Here is a 26,406-nt window from a genome sequence, read left to right on the forward strand (position 1 = left end):
TTCTTTTTATTTTCTCCACAATAACTAAATCACTAATATACAAACACTACTGGGTGGCTCTTTACTATCCTCAAAAACTGGTACTTAAGTAATGACTGTTTTGTGGCCATCTGACACATTTTCACAGTGAAATTACTGTTTTATACAGACTAGTTGCAGCCAGGATTCAATTACAATGAAATAACAAACTATTGTTTGATGAATAGATTTACTGAAGATATAAATAAATTATTCAACTGAAATAAAATTAGCATTCAACATATGAAAATCTATAAATTTCAATGAAGGCAGACCTAACGGGAAAATTTATAGCCCTAAGAGACAACATTAAACATCCAAACATTGGCAGGAGAGGGCTTAGTGGTTAAGAACTGAGGGAATCTGAGTTTAATTCCCAGCACCCATGTAACTCCAGATCAAAGGGTTCCAATGCCACTTCTTGCCTCCTTAGCCACTGACACATATGCATCTAAGTTCACAAAACAAACATACATATACAAGGACAAACAATGTAACAGTACACTTTGAGGTATAGAAAAAGAAGATCTCAAACTGCCAATCTCTAAATGGAAAGAAATTATGAAAACAAGGCAGAATGAAACCAAACAAGAAATGAAAAAAATGAATCAGGGAAACAGAGTTGGTAGTTTAAAAGATAAACAAGTTGAACAAACCATTAGCTAAATTAATGAAAAAAGCAGACATAAGTAAATACAGTTAAAGGAAATGAAGACATTGCAATAAACAGCAGGAAATTCTGAGAATCAGAACAATAGATATCAAAAGTTCATATTATACTAAACAGGAAAAATGACAAGAAATAGACAAATTTGTTGGCATATAGGACCTACAAGAGTTAAATCAATAAAAAGTAAAATAACTTCAGGAATCTAGTACATATACAAATAAAAACTAATAACAATACTTCTTAAATTATTCTAGAAAGAATGTGAAATATAAAAGGAACGGTTCCAAACATATTTTCCTCCAGAAAGCCAGTATTGTCCTGATTCTAAAACCTAGCAAAGACACTGCAAAAAAGAAAATCAAAGTATAATCTAATCTCTTTGTTAAACATACATGCCAAAGTTCTTAAACCAAAACAAAGCAAAAAACAACAGAAGCTAAAACAAAACAAAACTCCTACTTCTAAAGAGAATTCATAAACAAATCATAACAATCCTTCCACCTTGTTGAAGCTGGTTTCATTCCAGGCATGTAAAGATGGTGCTATATACATTGATGAATAAAAGAAGTTCTGCAAATTGTGTCAGGGACAGAGACTACATAATCATAACAATAACTGCACACAAAAAAAACTTGTAAAAATTTCAATTTCCTTTCATGACCAAATGTTTGGAAAGATAAAGGATAGAAAATTTGATAAAGGCTATATGAAAAATTGTAGCTGATTCTTAGTAAGAGAAAAAACTCAAAGCATTCCAATTAAGGTCAGGAATTTTTAAATTGCATTCTCGGTACAATTTAAAAATAGTACATAATGTCTTAGCTTCAGCAGTAAGCCACCACTCTTGGCTTGCTTCTTTTTGAATGATATGTCTCACTCTTTCCATGAATAGATTCAAACTCTTTTTTTCAAAACAGGGTTTCTCTGTAGCTTTGGAGCCTGTCTTGGAACTAGCTCTTGTAGACTAGGCTGGTCTCGAACTCACAGAGATCCACCTGCCTCTGCCTCCCGAGTGCTGGGATTAAAGGTATGCGCCACCGCCGCCTGGTGAATAGACTCAAACTTGAGGTAGTCATCTTGCTTCAACGTCCTACATACTGGAATTATAAATGAGTCACCATGTTAATTGGCTTCTCAATGTTGAAACACAACAAAAGGAACGGAACACAAGAACAGAACAATGGTTACAGGCTACACAAAGACTAAAATTGGTGCTAACAAAGGTGAACTAGCTATTGGATAATAGCAAAAGGAGTAAAGATTCTGCAGTCTGGGTGATGTAGAAGACTAATAACACTAAAAAGTTTCCTAAAAATATAGAGAATCAAAATTTAAATCTACCCAACTACACCAATTATATTTTTTTTTAAAAAAAAGCCAAATGTAAACATTGGAGAAAAGATATCCTCTTCAACATGTTAGAGAAGAAGTGGCTATCTTTTAGTAGAAGGAACAAAACATTTATCTCCTACACTGGGAAAATGTAAGTTCCAACAGAATCAACTCTATTTGTTATACTCAAAATTCTGCAACTACTAGACGATAATAGGGAAGGTATTTAATGATATAAGCATAGATAAGGCATTTCTGAAGGGGATTCCAGTTCCATGGAACTGAACAGAGTGTTTAGAAATAAAAAGATAAATGGCTAATAAAGTACTCAGAACTTGTTCAAAAAATTTACCCAACAGGGAAATGCAAATTAAATATTCTATATGATTTCATCTTACTCTATTCACATGGATATTTTTTGGATAGAAATGATGACATTGATGTGTAAAAAGGAAAATTCCTACATGTTACACTTCCACTTATATTGGTGGTAGGGTAGGCACTATATGAGAAAGTTCATCAAAATATTAAAAATAGAACTTGTGTTCTTTTATGCAGATTTTAGCATGGTATTTCCAGGGTCTATCCATTATCACAACAGACATAAGTGAAAGTATCACAGGAAGTCTGGATAAAGTCTTGTCCTTTGCTATGGTATCTTAAACATGACAAGAGAATAATGAAGACTTTATGAAATGTAAAATGAGCTTTCCTTTATTAAATGGGATATGCAGAATACAATTTAACATTGATAACTTTTCAGTGCCTCTGCTTGTGGGATTAATTATGAGAACCTGGGGTTGCATTATAATGCCCGATAGGACTTGGTCATCTGTTTCAGCTTTCCTGCCAAATAATGTTAATCTAATAAAGCTTTGATAACATTAAAATAATAGAACTGCCATATGATCTAACAATACCAATCAATATAGCAAAAGGACTCTATACCAAACAATAGATTAAACTGTACTTCCAAGTTCATTGTGGTTGTATTCTCAAAAGCAAAATGGAACTACCTAAGATACCCACCAACAAGTGAATAAATATTGAAAATGTGGCATTTACATAATGTAATTTTCTTTCATGGCAGGGAGAAATGAAATTGTAAAATATATAGGCAATGTGATGCATTTGGAAAACATACCAATTGAGAAAACAGACACAGCAATACACCATCTTAATCTCCCTTATTGCAATGTCTGGATAAAAAGTTTAAGTGTATCAGACATAAAAACAAGTGCTCATGAAGAACAGAAAGGTAGAAATGAATCATTAGAGGAAAGTGGAGAGAGCAACACCTCATACATAAATATAGGGATGAGGTAATACTAAAGAGTAGAAAAGATGTAAGCAGATTGGGGAAAAGAAGGCATACAGAAGAGAAAGAATTGGGGTAAATAAGACAGGATATTCAGGGGGAACATATAGAAAGATATTTTATAATGTTAGCAAAAAATATAACCTAAACCAAAAAAAAAGCTTGAATGGACACATTCTCTGTTGATGGAAAATGTGTCTTTCCAAAGTCACAGAACATCAGAACCCAGTGCTAAGTTTAGGATACTTTCTGACCACTTGTTGCTCAAGGAGAACCTGGGGGCTCTCTTAAAATGCTATTGTCATTGCTCAAGACTGTCAATCAGAACTTTATGGTAAAACCCTGTACCTGAAAACAGTACCCATATTGGTCAGAGGACATGAAGAAATCAAGCTAGAGATGACCTGGAAGCTGTCTTTCTCCAGATGGCTTTCAAATTATGAGAACTTGCTGTGCAGGTTGCTGGGAAAGAACTAGCTGTGCATTCAATATTCTGAGTGCTAAGATACAAACCTTGGAAAAATATAATAAAACAGATCACATAGATATTCAAACCCAGATAGAATTTAATGTGGGGCCAGTTTCAGCATTACATTATAAGAATAAAGAGGAATAGTCTAAGGTTTTCAGCTATCCAACCTTAATATATCCTGTAACCTTACAGGGATTTCCAAGTGGCAGAGATTCTGTTACAGTTAACTGGACTCCTGTGACATTGTTAGATTTAAAGTTTTAAGAAAGCAATAGTCTCATATGACATGCATTCACCTTTTGTGAAGCAAATGTTAAATCTATGGTCAGTTTGTAATAGAATTATCCCTAATAACTGGAGAGATTTGGTTAATTGACTTTTAGAGATTAGTACACAATTACAATGGAGTACCTGGTTAAAAGAAAAGGCTAATATTATTGAACAACAAACTAAAGCTAGAGAGAGGGAAATCTCCTAAGATCAAACTCTTAGAAAAGGCTATGATACTATGGAAAGTAGGCTGTATATAATGACCATACCCTGGATTTATGTCATGCATAACTTTTAAATTCTTGGAACAGAATTGAAAAAATAGAAAAGAAAATTGATTACTGCAGCTATGCAGGAGCCAAAGGAAGCCATTATGGATTTCTTACAAAGATTAATTTCAGCAGTAAATAGAATAATACCAAGTTCACAAGCTAGACAAATAATAATTGAATCTCTAGCTTTTGAGATTTCTAATTCTCTATGAAAAAGGATAATTAAGCCATTAAAGGCAAGGTCAGCACCTCTGGAGGAATGGATCTGAGATATAATTAATATAGAATCTCATAAACATGATGATACATGGATAGGAGAAGTGATTTCCAGATGTTTGAAGAAAATTCAAAATGCCAAATGTTATAATTGTGGAAAACAAGGTTACTTTTAAAAGGTATTGTAGACAGGGAATTATTAGAAACAATGTTTTTTCTAAGAATAATCATTCAGAAAGACACTTCCACCTTGATTATGTGGAAGGTGTGGCAAAGGCAGTTATTATAGGTCAACGAAGAATAGTCATGGGAATTCTTTGCTGTTGGGAAACTCTATAATGGGCCTCTTTCAGGTCCCTATGCCAAATTCAGCCCCTATGCCAAATCTGGTTCTGATGTGGGACTCCCCTCTGTATGCTGTGAATATTTTTTATTACCACTGGTTAATAAAGAAGCTTCTTTGGGCAAAATAAAGTTGCAGGGCAGAATAGAGCTATGTGGAAGAAGGGGAGAAATGACCTGAATGCTGGGAGAAAGAAAGCAGAGTCAAAGAGACGCCATGTAGCCACTGAAGGAGACAGACACCTAGGAACCTTACTGGTAAACCATGAGCCTCATGGTAAAATATAAAATAGGAATGGGTCAATTTAAGATGCAAGAGTTAGTCAATAAGAAGGCTAAGCTCATAGGCCAAGTAGTGTTACAATTAATATAGTTTATGTGTTATTATTTCAGGTCTGGGCACTTGAGAATGTATGGTATATGCCTACAAATTAGCATGCCAACAGGGGCTGACTATATCCACATAAAACCTGAGAGAGCTTGAAAAGTAATTATAGACACACACACACACACACACACACACACACACACACACACACACAGCTTAGTGTAGCTTCTTGGTACCAATGGGCTCTGTTTGCTGGGAGCAAACAGGAGTGCTGCCACTCCTTTAAGAAGAGATTTATTTCCCCAAGCTCCCCCCATTCTCCCCCTATCCCCCCTCTCTCCCCATCTCCCCTTACCCCCATCCCACCCCACCCCCAAGATCTCAATTTTCTCCCCGGCAATTTTGTCTACTTCCCATAGCCAAGAGGACAACTACATGCTTTTCCTTTGGTTCACCTTCTTACTTAGCTTCTTTGGGATCACCAATTGTAGACTCTGTGACCCTTGTTTATGGCTAGAAACCAATTATGAGTGAGTGCATCCCATGTTCATCTTTTTGGGTCTGGGTTACCTCACTCAGGATAGTGTTTTCTATTTCCATCCATTTGCATGCAAAATTCGAGAAGTCATTGTTTTTTACCGCAGCATAGTACTCTAATGTGTAGATATTCCACACTTTCTTCATCCATTCTTCCATTGAAGGGCATAGGTTGTTTCCAGGTTCTGGCTATTACAAATAATACTGCTATGAACATAGTTGAACAAATGCTCTTGTCATATGATAGGGCATCTCTTGGATATATTCCCAGGAGTGGTATTGCTGGGTCCAGGGGTAAGTTGATCCCGAATTTCCTGAGAAACCGAAACACCGATTTCCAAAGTGGTTGCACAAGATTGCATTCCCACCAGCAATGGATGAGGGTTCCCCTTCCTCCACAGCCTCTCCAGCAAAGGCTATCATTGGAGTTTTTTATTTTAGCCATTCTGACAGGTGTAAGATGATATCTCAAAGTTGTTTTGATTTGCATTTCCCTGATTGCTAAGGAGGTTGAGCATGACCTTAAGTGTCTTTTGGCCATTTGAACTTCCTCTGCTGAGAATTCTCTGTTCAGTTCAGTGCCCCATTTTTTAATTGGGTTAATTAGCGGAGGATTGGGATGAAGGAAGGTTGGATGGGGGAGCACGGAAGCACGGTTCTTAGTTAAGGGAGCCACCTTAGGGTTGGCAAGAGACTTGAACCTAGAGTGGCTCCCAGATGCCCAAGCCGAGGTCTCCAGTTAGTTCCTTGGGCAGTTGAGGATGGGGAACCTGAAATGACCCTATCCTATAGCAATACTGACGAATATCTTGCATATCATCATAGAACCTTCATCTGGTGATGGATGGAGACAGAGACAGAGACCCACACTGGAGCACTGGACTGAGCTCCCAAGGTCCCGATGAGGAGCAGAAGGAGGGAGAACATGAGCAAAGAAGTCAGGACCACGAGGGGTGCACCCTCCCACTGAGACAGTGGAGCTGATCTATTGGGAGCTCACCAAGGCCAGCTGGACTGTGACTGAAAAAGCATGGGATAAAACTGGACTCTCTGAGCATGGCGAACAATGAGGGCTGATGAGAACCCAAGGACAATGGCACGGGGTTTTGATCCTACGTAATGTGCTGGCTTTGTGGGAGCCTAGCCAGTTTGGATGTTCACCTTCCTAGAAATGGACGGAGGGGGGAGGACCTAGGACTTACCACAGGGCAGGGAAATCTGACTGCTCTTTGGGCTGGAGAGGGAGGGGGGGCAGGAGTGGGGGGAGGGGGAGAAGGGTAGGAGGAGGGGGAGAAGGGTGGGAGGAGGGGGAGAAGGGTGGGAGGAGGGGGAGAAGGGTGGGAGGAGGGGGAGAAGGGTGGGAGGCTGGGAGGAGGAGGAAATTTGTTTTTTTTTCTTTTCTCAATAAAAAAAAAAAAAGAAGAGATTTACTGACTCAGCAAAGAAACGGTGGTTTGCTGCTTCATGTTTGCAACATGAACTCTGGCTCTTTAAGGAGGCTGAGCATCTGAATGGGGTTTGTGGGCAGCACACTACAAGTTACTTGGTAGCAGCATGGGCCAACTGCTTACCAGATTTGAGGTAGTGAGCAAGGCTCCCTCCTGGCAATCCTAGAGCTGGTGGTAATTTACTTCTACCATGTTAAAAGGACAAGGGAGGCCTCAGTGACCACAATGCATACCATTTTAAAATGTTTTGTCAGAAAAGGATTTCAGATACACAATAGGATAGATTCAGACATAAAAGACCTGTAAATGAGACACAGTATGTTTAAAAACTGTATGTACGCTTGGCAAAAAGAAGAAAAGGAATATAGAGAGCTATAAAAATAAGTGAATTGTTAAAAAAAACATAAAGCACAGTCTTTAAAGAGACAGAGTACAGGCAGTTAGATATTAAAGGAGTAAAGAAAATCAGTCACATAAAGATGGAATATACACAGAGTCTGGATTATGTATATTATTGTGTTTTCTCTGAATATTTGACTATAGAGAGATATGTGATTCTGGGGGCTGCTAAGCTAAAGCAACATATATTTTAAAGGTATCTTGACTTCAAAATTTGGGTCTAAGAATATGTTTTTTGGAAAAGAGGTTGTGCTTTTGTTTCTACAAAGGATGAGAACCTGTGGAATAATTCCAGGCTAATGTGGCTTGATAGACAAAGACCACCTGAAAGGTCTCTGTGAACACCCAAAAACACTTTGCCCAACAAAAAGCAGGAAGAGAGAACTACATCCAAATTCCCAAATATTTTTTATAAATGTTTGTATACATTTAAAGGGGGATATAAATAGAGATCAAAACTTTGAATTGGTATAGATCTTGGTCTGTTGATACAAAATTAAGGTCAATTTTGTTATATGTCTTTCTGCTTTTGTTTAAGGTATTGTGTTTATGCAGCTCATTTAAAAATGTAATGTATAATTAAAAATACAGGTTAATAGATAGTCATTCATAATAGTCAAGCTTGTAGTCATGTTAGTTAGGTTTTGTAGATGTACAGAGATATATTTCAGATGAATAGTTATTCTTCAAACTGTAAGTCCCAAGTCCTGGTCTCTGGCCTCCATCTTTGGAGGCCCGTTCCTGTGCCCGCCAAGCCTTTGACCCCTCCCCGAAGGAGGGTCAAGACATCTGCCAAAATATTGACCAAGTCTATTTAAACTGCTTCCCCAGAAAGTTCCCTTGTGGTCTCTTTCATCTCCCCACAGTGGTCGCATTTGCAGCTTCCCAGCACCCCTCGAGGCCACCTAAGAGCACAGGATCATTAAACCTGGATATTTTTAATATGGCTTGTTGTGATTTGGCTTGATTGGGATTTTTGTGTCAGCAGAGAGCTGGCATTAGGAAAATTCCTAACACAAACCTTTCAAAGACTAACAGAATATGGCATTTAAAACGTTTAAGAACTTTGAACTTTTCAGGACAGTGAGACATGTCTGCTCCTGGCAGCACCAAGCTACTTCAAGAGGAAGATGGGCATCAAAAAAGCTCCTTATAAATTGGTTAGCTATTTGGATAAGAAATGGTTCTTGCCTGGACTGCTCAATGGTATGCTGTATGAATTAGGCATGCAGGACCCACAGAAAAAATGACTGCTGAATTTGCCTAAAGAAAGTAAGACAGTCCTTCAGGGTTCCTGCTTCATGAGAGAACTGCCAGACATCTTCCAAGACACAGAAGAAAGCAACTGATGAACTTTGCCAGTACAAGACATAAGTGATCTTCATGGAAAAGTCTGTCAAATACTGTGGGCCTGTAAGCTAAAGATGAATGCAGCAATGATACAGAAGAACTTTGGGTGATTGTCCAGCCAGCGAGATGTATCTATAAATTCTAGAGTTTTGAAAGTTGCTTACAATGCACTTCCTGTTGACTACGTTGAAGTTAAATTTTTTTCTTTTTATTTAGACAGAAAAGGGGAGGTAATATAAAATTCCCCTCTGTATGCTATGAATATGTTTTAAAACCATTGGTTATTAATTAAACTATTTTGGGCCTGTGGCAGGGAAGAATAGAGCTAGGTAGGAAAAACTAAACTGAATGCTGGGAGAAAGAAGGCAGAGTCAAAGAGACACCATGTAGCTACTGAAGGAGACAAACACCTGGAAACCTTCAGAGTAAAATAAACCTCATGGTAAAATATAAAATAAGAATGGGTTAATTTAAGATATGTTAGTCAATAAGAATCCTAAGCTAATAGGCAAATCAGTGTTGTAAATTAATATAGTTTCTCTGTTATTAAGTTGGGTCTGGGTGGTCAGGAATGAATGAATGGTCCCTGTCTATATGGTTCAGTCCTTTCATGCCATTGTAGAAGAAATTCCTTCCCAGAGCAATTAAAGAACCCAATACCTATTGTAAGAAACCATATAGCTGTAGAAGAAAGAACAAAAAAAATTCAGGAGAAACAATAAAGCAAGTATCCTGGAAAACTTCTATAAACAAACAAAGGTATCCTGGAAAACTTTTATAAACAAACAAAGATCAAAATTAAATTTACGAGTAAATGATATTATCATTGAAGGTCTAGTACACAGATGCAGTTGTGACAATAATTTCATCAGAATCTTGGCATCTAAATTGGCCTCTTCAGAATGTACATATTCAGCTTTTAGGGATTGGAACTTTATCTTAAATAAAAGAGAGTGCAAGATGGGTCAAATGTATAAAGCTGGAAGGACAGAGAAGAACATTAAAGCTATATGAGGCTAACATAGCAATGAATTTGTGGGGATATGATTTGTTACAGCAATGGCATACCGAGTGCAATATTCCCTAAGCCTTTGAAACAATCCATATGTTTCTGGGAAGAATATTAGAAGGTTTTATAAAGAACAGTCCCTGACCATCCAAGGTCCACAAGAACAAGGTCCAACAGCTGCTGATCTTTCAAAGGTACCAACAGCCCTACCTTTAAAATGGTTGACAGACAAACCTGTATGGATTAAGCAATGGCCTTTAACAATAGAGAAACTGCAGGCTTTAGAACAGCTAACACAGGAACAACCAGATACTCAGCATATTGAAGAAACAACCAGCCTCTGTATTTTTTGTATTTAAAAAGAAATCTGGAAAATGGAGAGTGGAAGAGATTTAAGAGCTGTTAAAATAGTGATTCAGTCAATGGGCTCTCTACAGTCTGGCATTCTTTTGCTGTCTCTATTGCCACAAGGATGGCCTCTTTTATTTATTGATTTAAAAGACTGTCTCTTCACTATACTTTTAGAAGAAAAAGACAGAGAGAAATTTACTTTCACAATGCCTACTTAAAATTTTCAGCCTGCTAAAAATTATCAGTAGAAGATCTCTTACAAGGAATGTTAAATAGCCTCCCTAAACAATGACAAATATCCATAATCCACTGAACAACAACAACAACAAAAACACCCACCCTACACCTCTTAAGAATGTGGGAATCATATTCATAAATTTACTTCCAGCTGTCTGGGGGAGATGGCATCTTTAGGGAATCCTGAAAAGAAAAATTTCAGTTAACTGTCAAGTCCTAGGAGAGGTAGCTCTATCATTTCTTTGTTCAGTCTATGCATAATGGAATAATGCAGGGCTTGTCTCAAGTCTGTCAGTCTGGATCATCTCAGCTAGCCATCTGGAAATTATTTTTGTAGTCCAAAGCTGATCCTCAAGTGGCATTTTTCAGCTTAGTGGTGTTATAGTCCTGGAGGTGTCATAATTATGAGGCACCGTCCTCCTTATGGAGATTTCAAAGGTCACTGTTAGGTATGCTCATCAGTGCAGAAAAATGATACTCAAAGTTAAAATCATGTACAATAAGGTAGATTAAACCTTTTTCTAGAATTAGTAGTCTATATAGAATTAGTAGACCATGACAAAAGTGATATATATATATAAAGAAAAGCTGCCAAAGGGTCAATATAAAACCAAAAGATTAAAAAAACACACCAAAAGATTATGAGATTAGTAACAAAAATAATCCTTAAATTTTTGTTTTTCTTCTGTCCCTTGATGGAGGAAGGTCATTGGCTAATAAAGGAACTGCCTTGGCCCATTTTATTGGTTAGAAGATAGGTGGGAGGAGTAAACAGAACAGAACGCTGGGAGGAACAGGAAGTGAGCTCAGACTCCACAGCTCTCCTCTCGGGAGCAGACACCTGAGAGAGACACCATGCCCCGCTCTCGGGCTCCGACCCAGGATGGACTAGGCTAGAATCTTCCCGGTAAGACCAGTTCTCACAGATTATTAGAGATGGGTTGATTGGGATATCAGAATTAGCCAGTAAGGGCTAGAGCTAAAGGGCCAGGCAGTGTTTAAATGAATACAGTTTGTGTGTTGTTATTTCGGGGCATAAGCTAGCCAGGCGGCTGGGGTGCCAGGGACGCAGCCCCCTGCCACTCTTATTACTACATCCCCTATCTTGTCTCTTTTGACATGAGATAGAGATTCTGAATTTAGCTTTAATAAGCATGCTTGGGTTTAGAGGAGAGAGCAACACACCGACTCCAAAGTCAGCTTTAATCTTTAATTGTAGTGGGACTACAAAAAGACCATTTGCATTATATGTCTGTAGAGAACAGCAGAAACAAACATGAAAGTTATGAGGATGACCCACCCTTTGTTTCTTGGCCTTTTGACCAGCTACACATGCAGAAATAAATCATATTTTGTGTTTGAGTGTACACTATGTGTTTGTAGTTATCTTCAGAGTCCAGAGAGAGTCTTCATTTCCTGGAAGATACAAGTCATTGTAAGTCACCAAATATGGGTACTGAGTGAATTAGAAGCCTTTGGAAAATTAGTTAAATACTCTTAGATGCACAGTTATTTCTCCAGTCTGGTTTCTTGAAACCTCGTTAAGAGCCTGAGGCTGGGCAGGTCACCAGTGCTAAGCAGTTACATGCTATTGTCCTGATAAATGGTCATGTTAAAATACCTGGAAAATTCTCATGTTCATACTCATAAATTAAGGAGTATATCTACTGAAAAGTACTGAAGTAACAGAGTGAAGATGAAAGAAGAAAGAAGGGAACTGGGAAGATAAAATACAAATATTTATTATAGAAATACATGAAACCATCAAAAAAAGTAAGATGATCAATTAAAACTGCTTTTAAAAATATAATCATTCAAGTACAGAGAAACATTAATAAAACACATAGAATCTATGTTACTATAGAGGCCGGAGAGAGAGCACAAAGATTAAGGGCACTTGCTGTATTTAAGGGGGACTAGAGTTTGGTTCCTAGCACTTTATGGTGCTAAAACTGAAGCTGAGTCAAGTTCCAGGAGGTCCTACGCCCTCTTCAGACCCCACTTAAATGCGTGTACATATACTCACACACAAACACAGTCACACACACACACACACAGAGAGACACACACAAATAATATAATAAATTAAAAAATAATAATCTATAAAAATGTCACTCAGGGCTGGGCAGTGATGGCACACACCTTTAATCCCAGCACATGGGAAGCAGAGTCATGTGGTTCTCTGTGAATTCAACCTGGTCTACAGAGAGAGTTCCAGGTTCTACAAAGAAAAACTCTCTCCTGAAAGACCAAAAGAAAAAGTCATTTAGAATTTTTTTTACATAAACATAATTACCAATGAGCTAATAGGTATGTTGAAAAAATAATTTGCTATGTAAGGGACACAGAAAATATTAAAATAGGAAGCAAAAAATTTTCTGCTTCTACTAGACACAGAAAAACCTGAAAGAGAAGTCAGTGCTCTTAGCTACAGAGCCATCTCTCTGAGGCACCAATTTATTCTCTTTTTCTTTTCATATTTTTTATTTGTGTATGTACATAATTGTACAGGTACCTGGAGAGGACCAGAAGGTGTTTGAAAACTCTGGAATTAAAGTTAAAATTAGCTAAAAGCCGCCCAATACACATGCTGGATTCCAAAGAAAGCCCCGCAGGAGAGGTGCAAATGCCTTTAATCACTGAGCCATCTCTCCACGCTTCAGTTTCTTCAAAGGCTAGCTATTGCTGGACACAACTTCTAAGAAATCTGTCTTCCCAGTGTTGGGAATGGCAGACCAGAAAATTACGCCAATATTATTAACTTAACTCCAAGCTTAAAAACAAAAAGGCAAAAATATAAGTTTTGTATAGAAATGGACCAAAAATCAAAATGTTAAAATTTTTATTGTACTTTCTTCGGATTATTTGTAAAATATTCTACACAAACATAAACTCTCTTTATAAGATTTAACTACATGAAAATGTTTTATAAGCTTTATTTCAACTGAAAATCATCATAGCTTTCTTAATTTTTTTAAAATTTTCATTTGGTTGGAACAAGTTCACCTTAAAATTTCCAAGTGGCAGTCAAATGTCCTGTATTGGATACTTTATTTTGCTAGCCTCCTATCCTAGCCATAATAAGCAGGCATTAAAATGTGTATCAGAGCAGGATTTTATCCTGAATGTTTGTATACTAGGGCTAAAATTACACTATTTCTGGTCATATCTGCTTCTTTTCACATCAAAATTTCATTTTTTTCTTACTTTAGCACTATATTTATTTACTTCATTTGTGTTTGCACACACATATAATGGTGCGCATGTGGACTTCAGAAGTCAACTTTTGTGAAATGGCTCTCTATTTCTGCCATCTGACTTCCACAGTTAAAACTGAGATCATCAGGCTACCCAAAAGACCCTTTACTGAGCCGTCTCAGGGTCATCTAAACTCATAAGTTGGCAAGCCAGAGCGTCACACCATTTATAGTTGAACTATGAACCCATATGTGGATTTGTGACGGTTTGTGGAACACAACCACAGGTTGCTCACGTGGACAAGGTTTCCATAGTGTGAATTCTTTCATGCTTGAGGAAATTACCACAGTAAGTGAATTCTTTTCCACAGTGTTTACATACATAAAGTTTCTCTTGCATAGAATGAATTTTTTTATGAGTGTAATAGGAACTCTGACTGTTGAAGGTTTTCCTACAAAGGTCACATGCAAAATGCTTCTCTGCGGTGTGAGTTTTTTCATGACTGTTACGGGTACTGGAAGTGGTAAAAGTTTTTGTGCAATGTTTACATGTATAAGGCTTCTCTCCAGTGTGAATTCTTTCGTGACTGTTACGAGCACTCGAAGTAGTGAAAGCTTTTCCACAATGTTTGCATGCATAAGGCTTCTCTCCAGTGTGAATCCTTTCATGCTTGATTAGGTCACCAGAAAGAATGAATACTTTTCCACATTTTTTACATAGAAAGGATCTCTCCCCAGTGTGAATTCTTTCATGGCTGTTTCTGTCACTGGATGTGGCAAAGGCTTTTCCACAATACTTACATGCATAAGGCTTCTCTCCAGTGTGTATCCTTCTATGATTGATAAGATAATCAGAACGACTGAACGCTTTCCCACATGTTTTACAAATGAAGGGTTTCTCTCCAGTGTGTATTCTTTCATGGCTATTACGGTCACTGGAACTGGTGAAGGCTTTCCCACAATGCTTACATGCATAAGGCTTCTCTCCAGTGTGAATTCTTTCATGATTCATAAAATGACCCAAACGTTTGAAGGCTTTCCCACATTTTTTACATACAAAGGGATTCTCTCCAGTGTGGATACTTTCACAACTATTATAGTCATTGGGACTAGTGAAAGTTTTTCCACAATGCTTACATGAATACGGTTTCTCTCCACAGTGAATTCTTTCAAGTACATCATCAGCACTGGAAATAGTGAAGACTTTTTCACAATGTTTGCATTCATAAGAATTTTCTCCAGTGTGACTTCTTTGGTGCATGAGAAGGTATTTCAACTGGATAAATCCTTTCCCACACTGCTCACACGCATACGGTCTCTCTCCACTGTGAATTCTTTCATGTTTTTGAAAGCATGACAAATATCTAAATGTTTTTCCACATTGTTTGCAAATATAACACTTCTCCACAATATGAATTCGTTCATGGCTGATAAGGTGACTGGAATTGACAAACGCTTCTCCACACTGCTTACATACAAATGGTTTTACTTCAGTATGGATACTTTCGTCTATCTGGCCATGTGTGTAGTTTGTAACAACGTTCTCTTCGTGCTTGTTTCCGGTGTCAGTCCCCTCCTGATGCTGATCACAATGGAGACTCCCACAAGCCGTATTACATTGCTGACATTCAGAGGATTTTTCTTTAGAACATTCATGTACCTGAAATGGCTCAGATTGACCCATATCTTCCCAAAATTTTTCATGTTTAAAAGCCTTTTCCACAGGCTCCTTATACTCAAATAGTTTATCTTCAGTTTGATCACTGAGGTGCACATTTGAGGGCAAATTACCAATGATGTTTCTTATACACAAACTGCTACTGTTTTCATATAATGTTATAGAAGGAGGCATGGCCTCACTAACAATAGGCTCTGGAATCTGTCGCTGGTTTTTTTCACACTGACTATCATGTTCATATTCACCATCTTTCTCAACCACCTGAGTTCTGAAAAAAAAAAAGAAGAGAATTATTGGAACTGGAAATAGTGAAGGCCTTTTCATAATGTTTACGTTAGTATGATTTCTTTCCAGCATAAACTCTTTAGTGTGTGAGAAGGTATTTTCCAATAAATGTATCCTTTGATGCCTAAGAACGTATTGGTGCTGGTATATTTTTATTTAGGCAAAGAAAGTGTTGGTGACTGGTTCCAGTGGTCCACTATAGTTATAGTACTTCAGAGGCAAGAGCAGAAAGACTCGAAATTTAAGACCAATAAGGGCCACATATAAAGATCCTGTGATAAGAAAATAATTTATTAACTTTATTTTCGTAAGAATTATAAAGAATCTGGAGAGACACCTCAGGTGCTAAAAGCACCTCTTCCTCTTCCAGAAAACCGAAGACCTATGGGTTCACAGTGGCTTTAGCTTCAAGGGGCCTATAGTCTTCTTCTGCCTCTATAAACCCTTCTCACACGTGTGGCATGAACTCACATCACACACACACACACTCATAAAAGATTTATGAACAGTCAAATTTCTGATGTTAGTACAAAAGAATAATAATCACATGACATTAGAAAATATGCCTCCACTTAGGCATTTGAAATACATAACTTGCTGGTTAGACTTTTATCAATATGACACACGATAGGGACATTTGAGAAGATGGAAACTCAATTGAGAAAATGGCTCTATCAGATGGGCTTGAGGGTAATTCTATAGGCTTGCTTTCTGGATTAATGAGTTACATGGGAGAGCCTAGCTTACTGTGATTGGTGCCTCCCCTGGGAAAGTGAGCCTGAGCTGAATAGAAAAGGTAGCAAGCAAGCCAGTAAGTACTGTTCCTCCATGGTTTCTGCTTCCAGGTACCTGTGCAGCTTAAGCTTCTGGCCTGGCTTCTCTTGATGATAGACATTGACACAAAGTGTAAGCCAAAATAAACCCTTTCCTGCCCAAGTTGCTTTGGGTCATGATATTTATCACAGGCCAATAAAACAAACTAAAAAAGAAATTGGTACCCAGTCCATGGGGTATGTTACAGACCTGACCATGCTGTTTTTGGAAGGACCATGATAGTGCTTAGAACTTTCAACTTGAAAAGCCAGAGAGTGCTCAAATTAACGATCGGTTTTGGCAGATTGGAATGTAAGAATGTTAAGAGCAATGGAAACAATGAAAGCCTGGCCACGTCAAGTTTCTGAAGGATGTCTGAGAGTGATCTGGCTGTAACTTATGTCATACACTTGATCATCATGGCTGATGTGGAAGGTGAAGGAGTGTCCCCTTCCACCCTCACAGCTCCAAGTGGATCCCTCTTGCAGCTGTGTGCTTTGTCAAGGAGGACCTTCCCTGAGTAGAGGAACAGCAGCTGTGATCCCACTCTAGAACAGCCAAGCAAACTCTCAAAGGGACATTTACGAGTACCCTGGAGACTCGATCAGAGTGGTTCATGCAATAGTTTATATTAATAATCTATGCTTTCTGGTCAGCTGGGGCTGAAGAGTCAGCTATGATAACAAGCATTGAGGTTACATCTTCAGAGATTTCGGTCAGCACAAATACCACAGGGTCCCAAGGTTGCACTTCAAACTGTAAGCAAACCATGGCAATGTGTAAGATTCTGTCAGGTAGTATTCACATTGGCATCATGAGAAGTACAGGAATGAAGGGGTCGTGGAGAGAAGTTGAGACAGGGTTTAGTGAAAGGCCAGGATCTCCTGTCACTGATGAAGGTGAAACCCCAGGTGCAGTGGAAACACCAAGAACGAAGGGTTTATTGAGAACAGATGAGACTGTGCACCAAATGTCAAGGCTGGAGCTCCTGGAGAGAGATCAGAAAGTGAAGGGGAAGCTGCGACCTGTATGGATCCTAGCAGAAGACAGATACCAACACCATGGATGACTGCCAAGGACAGAAGCAGTTGTGGACTTGAGGTAGTCTCAGTCTAGGACTCAAGAGATGTATGCTGTGGATAGCAGGACAGAAAAGTTGTGTCCCCTAAGCCCTTTGGAGACTAGACTATCATGAGTGAAGCCCAGATGAAGGACACTGAGCTACAGAATGTGCTTAACATTGTTGAATTATGGGTTTGCTTTGAGCTAATAGTACCTGTGCTCTGCTTCTTTCCTTTTGAAATAAGAAGTGCATATCGTATACTTGATTTTACAGGAGCCCAGAGAGGAGACATTCTGGATTTAAGAGACACTAAATATTTAAAGTTTATAAATTTTTAAAGACTGTGGAGATTCCTACAGTTATGCTCTGATTTATACTGTGATAATAAAATGAGATCATGGGGGCAAACAGGAAAGGAAAAGTTATGGTGTAATAGTGGTGAATCTGTATGTCAAGATCACAAGGAGTCTATTGTGCTGGTTAGGGTTTTGTCCACTTGACACAAGCCACAGTAATCTGAGAAGAGGGAGTATCAACTAGGAAAATGGTTCCATCAGATTTGCCTGTCGGCAATCTGTGGGGACATTTTTTTGATTTGTAATTGATGTGTGAGGACCTAGTCTGTTGTGGGTACCACCCATTATTAGCATATGGGCCTGAGTTCTATACGAAATGAAGCTGAGGAAGTGCTGAGGAGCAACCCAGTAAGCAGTGCCCTTCTCTAATTCCTGTCTCAGTCCTAGTCTTCAGGTCCCTGACCAGCATGAGCTCCAGCCTTATTTCCCATCATGAGGGACTGTGATACGGAAGTCAGGACATTGTGTAAAGTTGTCTTTTGTCCTGGTCTTTATCTCAACAATAAAACGAAATTTAAAAAAGCTCTTCTGAGGCTAAAGAGGTAAGTCAGACGCTTAGAGGACTGATGGTCTTCCAGAGAGACCACGCTTGGTTCCCAGCACCACAGGTGGCTCCCAACTGTCTGTAACTGCAGCACCAGAGGATGGGGATCTTACACACTCTTTTTCTTTTTTTTAAATTCTTTTTTTTTTAATATCCAACTAAAAGGATTTATTCCAGTCAGCTGAGACTACACTCAGGTATTCGAGACCTAAGGGTAGCCCCAAGCATTTAGACAAATCCCACATCCTGTAATCTTGCTCAACAGTGCAGGAGGAGCATTTGCTCTAGAAGGCAGTTTAACAGTAGCCAAGATAAGCAGTAGCTGGAGGAGGAGGTCTTATACCCTCTTTTGGCCTTCAAGAGGTGAAAATGTATTCATGTACTATTTAATGTGGAACACAGACATACATGAAACAAAGCATGCATAAAAAACCAAATAATTCTAAGAACCAAGATAACAACAACAAACATCCCTTATACATAAAACCCTCAGAAAACATCATAAAAAATACATCAAATACTTCTGAGTATGAGGCAAGTTTTTATGTAATGAACCACTGAAAAATCTCTTACATAGTTAAATATTGCAGCACACTTTGGTGACATTCAGAAATTACAGAGATGGGATATTCAAATTCTGAATGATCACATCCAATTGCAGTTTTATAAACATCTATGTTAGAATTAATTTATACTTAGGTATATTTGGATAATATATTAGGTTCTCAGTTGTCTTATCATCCCCACATGTTTGATGTGAATTCCTCTCTCTTGAGTATAAATTACCCTAGATTTCTCCTGAGCCTCTGGTAGTCCTCTTCAACATTTTCTTCATGTGTTTTCTCTAGAAGTAAACCCAAAGAAATCATGACTTAGTCAACATTATAAAAATTTATTACATTCTAAATTTTATGATGTGACCAGGCACATTAAATTCACTACAAGTTCCCTTTCAATATTTCAAACCACAAACCACTATACACATACGCAGGAAACAGTAGTCTGAGTGAATAAGCTAAGAAATCATAGTGTGTGTTTTACCTATGGAGATCAGGTTCATAAAGTTTTCCTTCATCACATCTCTGTAGAGCTTCCTTTGATTAGAATCCAATAAAGTCCATTCGCCCGAAGTGAAGTTCACAGCCACATCTTCAAAGGTCACGGGCTCCTAAAACAGTGCACATATTAGAATGGGAGGTTTTACCTGACAGGTTGACAGGATGCAGAGCCATCGAGCACATGTGCTTTGGAAGACACTTCTAAGTGGTTATGCAGATAAAGGTTAACATGAGGAATTATAGAGATTACATGAATTAATGTGAGAAAACCCACTCACAGTGTGTGGAAGCAGTCTCTGACTTGTATTTAGGATATTAGAGGAAGAAGGGAACTGAGGAACATACAGCCACACATTCTTGATTATAGTTATGATTTTGTAGACAGATGTTTCTATACCTTGGTCCTGTAGTGTTAAGTCCCAAAGAAACACACAGAGGCTTATATTAATTATAAACTGCTTGGCCTATTAGCTCAGGCTTATTATTACCTAGCTCTTACAACTTAAATTAACCATAATTCTTGTCTATGTTAAACCATGCGGCTTGGTACCTTCTCTCAGTGAGGCATTCTCATCTTGCTTCCTCTGTGCCTAGCTAGTGATTGCCTCTCTGCTTTCCCATTTCCCAGAATTCTCTTAGTCTGGTTGCCCCACCTATACTTCCTTCCCGGCTACTGGCCAATCAGCATTTTATTAAACCAAATGAGTGACAAATCTTTTCAGAATACAAAAGGATTATCCCACAGCATGATTTGACTATCTGTTTCACACTCTTGCTTTAAGGTTTCTATCACGATTTACTGAACCCTTCAACTATGAGAAGAAATAAACTCTTTCTGCCTTAATTCATTTTGTTAGATAGTTTATCACAGCAATAGGAAAACCCTAATATAGGAACAGACACAAAGAAGTCGGGCCACTGTTGAAAATAAGCCGGACCAGGTTATCCGGGTATTTTGAACGTGTGTGTGTGTGTGTGTGTGTGTGTGTGTGTGTTGGTTGTTTTCTTAAGGCAAAGAGAAAGAGAGTGAGCAAGACAGAGAGATTAACATACTAGAAAAAAGCAAATCTGATATGTATATATAGTAGATGCTATACATACAAAAATGATGAAAGAAAAGCTTACAGAAGAGGCACAGATCAGGAAGACTCAGAGTAGAAGAAGGATTTAGTTTCAAACTAAGATGGAGCCCATTACTTTGCTATTTTGTTCAAGAACCTAGCTTCATTCTGCTCTGGGACCAGGAACGTAAAAAAACTCATGTTTAAAAACAATGAAGTCCTTCACTAAGTGAAAAGAGTATAAGCAAGCTTAAAATTTTAAGACATGAGGTGATGAGAAAGCAGCTGTAATTGGTATGAAATTAATTCTAGGCCCTGGGAGAATAGTGAGACAGAACAAGAGAAACAACCTGAGACTTTACTTGGGTTTTGCACCCAACACCCTGTGAGTATTGTTTGAACAATCATCTGTACGTAACCTTGGACCACATCCGCTATCAGGTTTCAGGTTTTAAAACAATGGCAATACGTTAGCCCCTCAGACTCCTTATTACTCCCTTATATGTTTTCAATTGCATGGAAACACATCTGCTGACAGTGGAAAATGGCATAAAAGTAATGTGTCACTTTGGGGCTCATGTACCTTAGTCACACTGTGTTTTCAAAATTAGCATCTAAGGAAAGTCTTTTTACCATTTGGCCTATGAATGAGGCATATGATTAAAATCAGAGGCATGATGGGAAAGGGCATATGCAGGAACAAGGCTTTCCAAATGTCCCCTTCAGTCAAAATGCAGAACCGGCTGTGCATGCTGAGCCACCAAATCTTCCTTTCAAAGCCCCAAGCCATAATTGGTGACCCAACCCTGTTCACACCCACAGTTTGGATATTTTAGGAAGGTTATTGAAGAGAGGGATCGAGAAAGACCTTGAACTAAAATTACTAAAAACAGAAGCAGCAAAGCAGGTCATTTTCAATGGGCTGTGCTCTGATATTGTAGGATGGAAGTTGCCGATATATCTGCTGATCCTATACTTGCAACTCATGCACTTTCTGACCCTCTCTAATGTTCCTTTCCCTTCTCTCACTGTATACATTGGCTATGATTCTGTGAGCTAACACTCCTCAATAGGGAGGGAGTAATGCTTTGTTATGTGAAACACTCATGAGCATGGGAAAAACTCTCAGTCGTCTGTTAAGTTTTAAGCTTTGCTACCAATGACCCTATAATTACAGGTGGTTAAGCCAAGCACTGAGATGCCTTGATACCTACGATCTTGATAGTCATGAGACTAAAGCAAGGGGATCATTAGATAGAGGCCAGCCTGGGCTACAAAATTTTGTCTCAAAATGAATTACCAAAAAGGAGAGCGAAAAAGAAAGACTGACTCCAAAAAAATAAAACATGAAAACGTCCTTTTTTTTCTTATTTTTCAAAGAACTTTGGGTGCATCATTAATTTACCAATTTGTGAGGTATCATTTTTTAAAAAAAAAAATATTGGCTACCAATGCTATAAACCTAAAACTGTCTTCATTCTGTCTCACGGACTTGTTTATACTGTGGTTTTTCATTAATTTTAGAAATTTAAAATTTTCTTTCTTGATTTGTTCCTTGATCTAATTATGATTTAGTAGTATGTTGCTCAGTTTCCATGAGTCTGTACTTTTTGTAGTTCTATTGCTGATAATAACCACCTTTAGTCCAACTGGACAAACAGAAAACCATTTCTCTATATTTGTAGAGATCTCTTCTTGTCCGAATGTGGTTGAGTTTGGAGGAGGTTCCACCAGCTCCTGAGAAAATGGTGTATTCTTCAGTGTTTGGCTGGACTGCTCTAATATATGTCTATTAGGTCCACAGATTTGTTTAGTTTTTCATCCATATGAATCAATCAATTGATAAGAAAAGTCATATATTACCTGTAATTTTAGATCTAGTAGTATGTCTACATCTAGTACAAAATTGGGTACCTATGATTGTTATGCATGTTTAGTGTTGCAGTTTTCTCTTAGGAGTGTTCCTATGAGTATGAAATGACACTCTTTTGACTAGTTTTGGTTTGAAGTTGATTTTATCAGATACACAATAGCTATGCCTTCTTGGTTCATTTACATGGAAGACCAGTTTAAATTTCTTTTACCCTAAGATGGTATCCATTGTTGACAGTAAGGTAGGAATTAAGATTTTTTTCCCCTCCACAAGACATCGTTTTTCTTTGTGGCCCTAACTGTGCTGGAACTCACTATGTAGATGAGGCTGGCCTCAAACCCAATGATCTGCTTGTCTCTGCCTCCCAAGAGCTGGGATTAAAGAACTGTACTACTACCACCTAGCAGGAATTAAGACATTAATATTAAGAGCTATTAATAATCAGACATAATGGTGCATGTCTTTAATCCTAGCAATTAGGAGGCAGAGGCAGGTAGATCGAGTCCATTCTGGTTAACATAGTGATTAGGAGAACAGTCAAAGCTACACAGTGAGACACTGTCTCAAAAAGAGAGATATTTCCAGACAAAGACTATCAGACCAGCTGAGCTGCCTGGAAGAGGTTCAGAACAGCATGTTATGCGGTCTGATCGAATGCAACATAATTCAAACAGCAAGTAAATACAGAAAACTACTATTTATTGTAATCAAGCTGCTGCTGATCCATCAGGGATGCAGAACAGATTCGGGAGCAGAACTGTGACCCTGAAGCAGAATGTTACAGAGCTTTGAAAGCATAAAACACACAAACATCTGTGCCAAGTTACAGTTACATTTTCCACCAATCAGTATTCAGGGAACAGGAGCTTTCCTAGGGATATTTCTTCTCATTGGTTTTCTTACTCGTGTGGCTGGGAAGTTTGCCCAGCATTCATGCTTCAACTTGCCAAACAAAATCTGGGTCACCCAGGAAGGTCTTGGAAAGTGAAACTTCATTGGCCCTTTATTCAAAATGGAAGTTCTATTCAAACTGGCCTCAGTTTGGTTCCTTCTTACATGCAGAGCAGCCTGGAAAAAGCAGAGACCAGGCAACCTGCTTGGTAAAGGGTCAGATCAGCTGAACTATCAGCAAAGAACAGTGCCCAACCTGCTGAACAGCCCACAGGCTTGCAAGGCTCTCTAGCTGACTGGCATTCCTGAGCTGTTGCCCATGTTACAGTTGGCTTTGGTAATGCAGCTGTCTTTAATTCATTTCTGACCCTGTAATTCCTCACTTATATTTCTGTAATCGCCCCAATGAAACTCACTGGTTCACCAAGCTGGACTTTGGTAGTAGCCATACTTTAGTCTATTGTTGGTTTCCTGTCTGGCTTGAAAAGATGATTGGTCACATCTCCAATAGAATGTCATCACAAAACAACTACGTATAAAGTCACAGATTAATTCAAATTCAGTAATACTCAGTGCCTTTAATACCCAACTCACCAGTCAACTAATGAACTAGGCAAGAAATAAACAGAGAAAATCTGTAATTAATGGCACCATGAGGTCAGCTGCAGTCTCGTATGCCTTTAACTCCAGCACTCAGAAGCCAGATGCGGGTAGATCTCCATGAATTTCAGGTCATCCTGGTCTACACAGCAAGTTTGAGGCCAGCTGGAGCTACATAATTGAGACTGAGTCTCAAAAGGACAATAAACAAACAAGCAAACAGAATCAATGACACCATAAAACAGATTGACCAGCTAAATACATAAAGGATATTCCACTCAAACACAAGAGAATACACACACTTCTATGCATCTAATGGAAAGTCTCTATATGAGGATACAAAGCAAGTTTCCACAAATAGAGGAAACCTAAAACCATGTCTCATATTCTAGCTCATCACAATGCAATAGGACTGAAAGCCAATAGCAACAGAAATTTCAGAAAATCTACAAACTCATAGAAATTAAATAAAACATTATTGAATGATAAATGCCACTGTAGAAATAAAGGAGATCCAGTATTTTTTTAAGTTAAATAAGAATAAAGGCAAGATGTGAGAAAACAGATAAAATGCAATAAAGAGAGTATGAAAAAAGGATCATTTCTAACTCATTTTACTATCTTAAAAAAAGTCATACAAGAGAGGATGGGTGGTGGTGGTGCACACCTTTCATCTCAGCACTGAGTTCCAGGGCACAGAGTTGAGTTCCAGGGCAGCCAGGTGTAGGCAGAGAAACCATGTCTCGAAAAATCCAAAGCAAACCAAAAAAAAAAAAAAAAAATTACACAAGAGTGATTCCCTCCCTCCCCTCTACTTTTAAAAATGTGCAGCAGGGCTGAGAATGTGGCTCACTTGGTAATTCTTGCTTAATATACAGAGACTCCCTCCTTCTGTTTCCTCCCCTGCACCGCATTAAACCAAGTGTGGCGACTCATTCCTCGCAACCCCAAAACTTGGGAGATGAACGGAGGGTCACAACTTCAAGGTCATCGACAGCTACTATGGAGCTCCAGAACAGAAAAACCGAAAAATATAAAAATAAGCTCGCAGTACAGGCCCCTTCTGTTTGGAGAAGTACCCTAGAGCAAAACCAATACAACACCAAAGCGATTACAGGAAATGATAAAAACAGGTCGGAAACGAGTGTGCCAGGGCAGACAGGCAGCAACGTTCACCACCCGCGTCCCTTCCGTGCACAGTCCGAACTCCGCGTCTCCAGCCCTGCAGGCTGCATCGTCTGCGGAGGCGGAGGTTCATCGCGGATTCCCCACGACAGGCTGGGGACTGGGATGAAGCCAGCACTGCAGCAACAGGACAGGAGCGGACTGCACAGCCGGCTGCCGGCTCCGCCTGTGCCAGACTCCACCCCTGAGTCTGCTGCACAGCGCCAGGGACCGTCCGGTCGGCGGCGCCAGGCTGCACCAACGACTCCAGGAGCCACCGCGCACTCACCATGTCCTGCTCCGGACGCGTGCAGAGGTCCTCTCGGAGGGGGCCTGCCGTCAGAATAGGTGACACCGATGGAAGCCAGCTGTCACACACCTCACAAAAGCTACTTGGGATTCAAAAATGGAGCCAGGGGAGGAAACCGCGGAATATTCTTGTTCCTCATTCGACATTTCCAGCAAGGAAGTAACAGCGTCCCTGATTGGCGAAAACTGCTGGACCCGCCTTCTTATTCATGAGTAGCAGGGTCAACATCCTTTCGCAACACGGGGGGGTGGGGTGGGGGATAAAATCAACATCCAATCGTAACCCAGGCTTTCCCCCTGGAATAAGACTGAGGGATAATTGCACTTGAGGGGAACACCGTTTGAGATTTTAGCGCACAGACTCGCTTCCCATGTACTCAGTGGCATCCTACATTTATTCCACACAAAATAGTGCACAGATTGGCTCTGAACAGCCCAGATTCAGTGCCCTTAAAGAAAACCCGGGACCATAACAGGAAGGGCCCCGGGTCAGTGAAAGCAGAGTACGAAGAACAGGGCCAAATGTACCAACTAAAGAATTTGTCAGGAATGCACTTCTTGACTGAGTGCGGAAAACAGAATTACCCGGAAGCAATGGTCCACGAAGGATAGCGGGTGAGGCGCGGGAACAGATCTTGAGCGGGAGACAGAGACCTTACTTTGCCCAGGTCAAGAAGATAACCCACAGTATCAAGTGTCAATGTATTCTCAGTCTTCAGGACCACACACTGTGCTGTACAGGAAGCCTCAAACAGGAACATTTCCTAGTGATGAGGGACAGATACCAAATATGTTAACCCAGGGAGCATCCTATAAGTTCCTTCTACCATGAAATCGCTCCTTCAGCACTTTAACATTCATAAGATGGGCAAGGGCTTCCGCAATCATATTAAAGTTTTAACCAACGTAAACTATCAAATTCGCAAATATTTCCCTAGGGCTCTA

The 26,406-nt window shown here is 39.1% G+C and overlaps 1 protein-coding gene across 1 annotated transcript in view; it reads right to left on the minus strand.

Annotated features, from left to right (window-relative positions):
* LOC121432314 (zinc finger protein 709-like) overlaps positions 1-25,622 on the minus strand; it is a 52,834-nt gene extending 27,212 nt beyond the window's left edge. Inside the window, exons 1-4 of the mRNA XM_041630169.1 lie at positions 25,442-25,622; positions 19,547-19,673; positions 19,292-19,349; positions 14,062-15,712 (exon numbers count right to left, since the gene is read on the minus strand). Of these exons, the coding sequence (XP_041486103.1) occupies positions 14,062-15,712; positions 19,292-19,349; positions 19,547-19,673; positions 25,442-25,444 (1,839 nt within the window). The 5' untranslated portion in view covers positions 25,445-25,622. The remainder of the gene's footprint in view (positions 1-14,061; positions 15,713-19,291; positions 19,350-19,546; positions 19,674-25,441) is intronic.
* Between the last annotated feature and the right edge of the window lie 784 nt (positions 25,623-26,406).

The sequence above is a fragment of the Microtus oregoni genome, unplaced genomic scaffold (assembly GCF_018167655.1).
Source record: "Microtus oregoni isolate MIOR12 unplaced genomic scaffold, Mior012 000034F_ref0000314, whole genome shotgun sequence".
NCBI classification, from domain to species: Eukaryota; Metazoa; Chordata; class Mammalia; order Rodentia; family Cricetidae; genus Microtus; species Microtus oregoni.